Source organism: Microcebus murinus, chromosome 20 (genome assembly GCF_040939455.1).
Source record: "Microcebus murinus isolate Inina chromosome 20, M.murinus_Inina_mat1.0, whole genome shotgun sequence".
NCBI classification, from domain to species: domain Eukaryota; kingdom Metazoa; phylum Chordata; class Mammalia; order Primates; family Cheirogaleidae; genus Microcebus; species Microcebus murinus.
The window spans coordinates 11,932,782-11,938,781 of record NC_134123.1 but is presented as its reverse complement, the minus strand read 5'-3'; the positions used below and the strand labels follow the sequence as shown (position 1 = coordinate 11,938,781).

The following is a 6,000-nucleotide window of genomic DNA, read 5'->3' as shown; positions in this document are numbered from 1 at the left end:
CAGAAGAGCAAAGACAAAAGAGTTTCAGGTCTAGAAGGCAGAATCGTAAGACAGGCCAGCTTGGTTGCCCCCCCTCCAGCCCACTCCCAACCCCAACCCCACCCCCAACCCCTAGCCTGTCCCTTCAGGCAGGACTTCTGCTCTCTCTCCTCCCAAACAAACACGATATTTACAGAGTTTCAAAGTATCTCCCCACAAATTACTTATTAATTACAAAGGGACAAAATTATAAGTTTACAGAGGCGCAACCTGGCCGCCTCCAGTTAAACCAAGCGACCACAGTGGACAACCAGAGAGTGTTCTCAGGGAAGGCTCTGGAAGAGAACTTGGGGAAAGTGCAGGAGAAGGGTTTTGTGAGGAGGTTCTAGATGAAGACCGAGTGGGAAGACTTGGGGGGTTAGCAGTCTATGGGGACAGGGCAGGGTCCAGAGGCAGGAGAGGGTGTCTCTGGGAGGGAGGGAGAAAACTTGAGGCGGGGGAGGTTCGAGGGTTACAAGCGAGTCGCTGGGGAGGGACTCGAAGGGAACAATTTGGGTGAGCAGAGGGTCAGAACAGGGTCAGCATGGGAGGTCCCGGGGTGGGTGGCCCGAGGCGGAGGGGTCGGAGTAGGCGTGTCCAGGACAGTCCAGAAAGGGCAGGGATTCCAGGGGCAAGGCCCCAGGGCAACAGTCGGCGGGCCGGGGCAGCCGGGTGGTGAGCGGCCGGCCGGCGGGGGACGAGAGCGGGACCGCGGGGCGGGGCGGGGCGGCGGGAGCCGGGGGCGGGGCGGGGCGGGGCCGCCGGCGGGTCCCCCCACGCTGCAGGGGGCGCTGTGAGCCAGGGCGGCCCCAGGCCGGGCGGCGGCCGCTCCTAGTGAGCGCGGCCCCTTTTCCGGGTTTCCTCCGCCTCCTCCTCCTCCTCCTCCTTCTTCGCCGCCGCCGCCGCCGCCGCTGCTGCCCCTTTCCCGGCCGGTGGCCGCCGGTGCCGTCGCCGCCGCCGCCGCCTGGGGGCCGCGAGCCGAGCGGAGGTCGCCGCAGAGCGCGAGCACCGCCCGCCCCGCCGCCCCGCCGGCCGCTCCAGGGCCGGGCCGGCTCGGCCGGCGCCCCCCGCGCCCCCAGCCCGCCCGCCCCCGCGGGCCCGGCCTGGCGCGGCCGCCCGCCGCCGCTCTTCTCCTCCTCCTCCAGCGCCCCGCGGCCGGCTGCCGCCTCGGCCCGCCACCCCGCGCCCCCTGCCGCGCCGCCGCCGCCACCCCCTGCGTCCCGCGCCGCCCCCCGGTCCCGCCCGCCATGCCCGGCCCGGCCGCGGGCAGCAGGGCCCGGGTCTACGCCGAGGTGAACAGCCTGAGGAGCCGCGAGTACTGGGACTATGAGGCTCACGTCCCGAGCTGGGGGTAAAGCCGCCGCCGCCCCCTGCCGGACCCGCCGACCCCTCCCCCGCTAGGCCGCCCCCCTCAGACCGCGCTCGGCCGGGGTGATCTGTCTCCCCGCCGCCCCTCAGCTGGGCCGGCGCTTCCGCGGGTCTGCGGTGGGAAGCAGAGTCCCCCATCTCGCACATGTTCCCGATTTCCTCTCCTCACCCCACCCCCCGTATGGTCCCTTTCTCCCCGCTTTGCGCACCCTTTTACCCCTGGCAAGAAATGCTTTCGGAGTGGGGGGAGAAATGTAGGGTCCAGGAATCAAAGCCTGGTGGAAGTGAGGGAGAGCAGCCCTTTCGCCTCAGACTTTTGGGTTTCTGTTGGGGTGGGGAGTCAGCAGCTGTCCTCTTGAGCTATTAAAATTCTCTGCCTTTTTAGTTTTTTGAAATGAGGCTAGGTGGGAGGACATTTCTTAAAGACGTCCAGATTCTCCAAGCGGGCACTATCTATCTACCTTCAGGGTGTAAAATAGGAAGCAGGTGTTGTGGAGCCATGGGGCAGAGGGAACATCCTCTGGGCTTCCAGAATGGATGCTTTGCTGGCCCCTCTAGGTCGGCTCAGAGAGTTGCTTTCCTACTCCCTCTCCGCAAGTTATGAGGGACCAATTAGGTTAGGAGCTCTGCAGAGTGAAGGGAGCCAAGTTTATGTTGTAGCTTTCATTTAGGGAATGAGTTGTGGCTGATGTACAGACACTTCCAAGTGTTTGATTAATGGAAGTGACTGAATGGAGTGTACAGTGGGCGTAGGCTTGGTTAATCCAAAATCTTGGTATTTATGTGTGTTTCTTACCTTTCACAGTAATCAAGATGATTACCAACTGGTTCGAAAACTTGGTCGAGGAAAATATAGTGAAGTATTTGAGGCCATTAACATCACCAACAATGAGAGAGTGGTTGTAAAAATACTCAAGGTGAGTGTCCTATGAGCGATACATAACATTTTTCCCCCCACAGGTCAAAAGGATATAAGCCATAGTCTAGAAAGAACAGTCAGTGCAAGCTCATATGTTATGTACTTGTCTGTTGTTAATCCATTACTTCTCCCACCCAGTTTCCTGTGAACTTTCAAGAAAATACACAGACTGATCTCAAATCTAAGTATCATAGTTCAGGAACTTCTTTGTTCGAAACTGCAAATTATGGGCACCCAAAGCAAAAATTCCAAAAGGGCTCATTTGTTACAAAATAAATAAGTATTCAAAAGAAAGAAAAGCCTTTTCATGGAGATTCCATCAATTTAAGGGCTCCTTGAGTGCTATGCTTGTTACTCTTGGGGTTTTAAGTTAATCCAGAAAGAAAGTTAGGAAAAATTGGAGCAGCTTCAGAGGTGAATTTGAAGCCCAAGTGGAGGGAAACTCCTCAGTGGATAATCACTTGTTCGCCTTTGGCTATAAAGTTTCAGGTGGGTTTGATACAGTGAGCCTCAGTGTCCGGAAGCCCTGTTGGGGAGCCAGTTAGGCTCTGTTGCTTATCAGCTAGTAAAAGTGAAATTTGGAATACTAAAAGGGTACACTTATGATCACTAAAACAATAATTGGAACAAAACCGTCTTAATATCTGGTTTAGCAGTCTCAGTTTGATAATGATGCGTTTTGTTATCTCTTGGATGAAGATGTGATTTTAATGAGCAGGAAGAATTGGCTAAATTTTCTTTCAGGTAACAGACTGTATAGCTTTAAGGTTTTATGGGGTATACTGAAAAGTAATTCTTAGAATCTCTGATGGGTCCTTATTATTGCCAGATCATTTAACATGTGTACATGTCATTTAGTGAAAGATTGAGAAGACTGAAGAGATACAAGCACTTTTACGTATACACGATTTCCGGTGTGGCCATTTTGCGGAGGTTCTGTGGAATAAGAAAAAGACTGTAGGATTGAAGAGCTGTTTTTGTGTGTTAGGGGAGCTGTGTAGGTAATCCCTGTTTAATGTGAGGGGTCAGACCTACACTTGCTGGTAATTACCTTTCAGAAAAATAGTCAACTCCATCATTCAGTATCATCCTAGCCTAGTGATGAAAGAGCAGAATTGCGGTAAAGAGAAATAGGCAAAGTTATTTGTGCTGTCAAACACTGGGGATAAGAAGTGAGGAACTGATGTTGCAGATAAGGAGTTTGACTCCTCTCTTCCAATAGTTGCACCTATGAAGTCACAAAGTCTTTTTTATTTTTAAACAAGTATAAATGTTTAAAGAAATGTTCCCTTCATAGAAATTACCTGGGGAAGCCGTATGTTTTCTTCATGTACATACCTGTAAATGCTTTGAATATAAACTGCTTGAAATCTTCCTAAGAAGTGAGCAAGGCATAAATTGAAATTAGGAATACCTACATTCTACTGCTGTGCATTCAGAAGAATGAATTGCTGACTCTAAAGCAAGTACAGAAAAATATCTAAACTTTTGTGCAACGACAGCATTTTAGGATAAGTGTGCAATTTCCTGTGGTGTCTTTTTCAGAAGGAACAGCATTCAGGTGTGTGTATAAATACCATTGTGTTCATTCAGGAAAGCATCACATTGTTGTTTAGTCATCCTTGTAAAGAACTTCATAGAGTCAGTTGCTGGATAGTTTTCCCTGCTCTAAAGATTCTCAGGATATATTAGGAAACCCAGTAAGAAAGCTGCTGTAGGTTATTTTTATAAAATAGGAGACCTCAGCAACAAAGAAACTTATCTAACATCGTTATGTTGAAATGACCCTTAGAACTCCTAGAACAAAACTTCTGTTTCCTATTTCTTCATGTTTCTTATTGCTCATTTTAACATTGGATTGTAGGATCATAAGTTTGAGCACAGAAATAAGTTCCAGTGTTCTGGAATAGGACTTGGGGACCCCTTAATACTCTATTTAGTGAAGTGTTTCTTGTTTCTTTTAAACATGGTTTCTTTTCATGGTGTAGCCTGGATCACCTTGTTTCCACTGATAAACTATACTCCTTTGTTTTTCAAAGCCCTGTGGCATTTCTGTCCAGATCTTGTTATCTTAAGGATGGGGTAAGAAACCATTAATGGTATTGTAGTTTTGTTGTTAAAGTGGATTAAAATATTATTTTTTTAAAAAGGAGAGGGTCTTTATCCAAAGTTGTGCTGCTTTATTCAAATAAGTTGAAATTATGACTAATACCTACTTTTGTGGTCTTTGGTCATAGGAAATGAGGGCCTTAACAGCTTACCAGTTGCTCCTAATTTGGAGGAATCTAGAAAAGGCTTCCTTTTCATATAAGCTTACTGTATTTCAGCTGCAGGATTGCAGTTGAATTACTGTACCTATGTATTGTACACATAGTGACTGAGACAGAGGGTACAGACAGGCTATCTTCCTTTTTTAGTCAATAACATTGCAAATCATTTGTTTCCAACATGTGAGAATGGTTGGATGATGAATGACTACAGAGGAATTTCATATCATTTAATTGACATCAGTAGATTTCCAAGTATTTTATCTATCATAATAATGTGGGCTATTAAGAAGATTTAGGAATTTAGAAAATGGTGAACCAAATTTTACTATCTATCCTCAAGTGAAATTCTGGGACTAAAATTTTAAAAGAAAACTGTCCAATCAATAGATTATATCTTTTTTGGCAGAGACTGTTTTGAGGAGAAAAGAGGAAAAAGAGGGGGAATGGTAAGGGTTAGAAACCTGCTCTAGTGCTATAAGTTTTATCTTTTGGTTCTGAAAAATCAATTCTTCAGTTCCTTTGTAGTACCTCTTAGAACAGTCTACATAGAAATAAAAGCATTTGTCCAATTTGGACAGTTTTTCTCATTTAGTGAACACTCCCGTATTTCAGTACTTCTTAGGGTCCTTGGGATCTTTCAGATTAAACTGCTATTTTCTGAATAGAAGTCAAGAGGAATACTGTTTTTTTAATTGGCTAAGGACTGTTCAAGAAGCAATACTATTTTTTAAAAACAAATGTACGGCGTTTTGAACCAGTGCTACAATGACTTGGAAACTCCCATATAAGGCGTCCTGTTAATAGTCTTTTTTTTTTTTTTTTTTTTTTTTTTTTTTTTTTTGAGACAGAGTCTTGCTTTGTTGCCCAGGCTAGAGTGAGTGCGGTGGAGTCAGCCTAGCTCACAGCAACCTCAAACTCCTGGGCTCAAGCAATCCTCCTGCCTCAGCCTCCCGAGTAGCTGGGACTACAGGCATGCGCCACCATGCCCGGCTAATTTTTTTCATATCTATTAGTTGGCCAATTTCTTTCTATTTATGGTAGAGACGGAGTCTTGCTCTTGCTCAGGTTGGTTTCGAACTCCTGAACTAGAATGATCCGCCCACCTGGGCCTCCCAGAGAGCTAGGATTACAGGTGTGAGCCACCTCTCCTGGCCTAATAGTCTTATAAATAGCTTGACTGTCCCATTTTTTTCTCAGAAATTAATTCTTGAGCTTAAAAAAAGGAATGATAGTATTAAAATTTGTTTTTTAAGTATGTTTAGCATATTTGTTTGTAGGTATTTTTAAGATTTTGTGTTGTCAGGCAGTAGTGTTAAAAGAAGGATGACTACTGATGCCAGTTCCTTCTTAGTAACTTCACAATGAGCTGGTGATCTTTATACCATGGTGGTGTTTTATCTTTTATTTCTCCTTTCTCCAGTGGTA

General features: G+C 46.9%; 1 protein-coding gene across 2 annotated transcripts in view; it reads left to right on the top strand.

The window, feature by feature from the left end:
- Positions 1–1,220: 1,220 nt before the first annotated feature.
- CSNK2A2 (casein kinase 2 alpha 2) overlaps positions 1,221–6,000 on the top strand; it is a 42,338-nt gene continuing 37,558 nt past the window's right edge. For both annotated transcript variants that reach the window (XM_075995684.1, XM_012743964.3), the window contains exons 1-2: positions 1,221–1,369; positions 2,192–2,303. In XM_075995684.1, the coding sequence (XP_075851799.1) occupies positions 1,266–1,369; positions 2,192–2,303 (216 nt within the window). In that variant the 5' untranslated portion in view covers positions 1,221–1,265. The remainder of the gene's footprint in view (positions 1,370–2,191; positions 2,304–6,000) is intronic.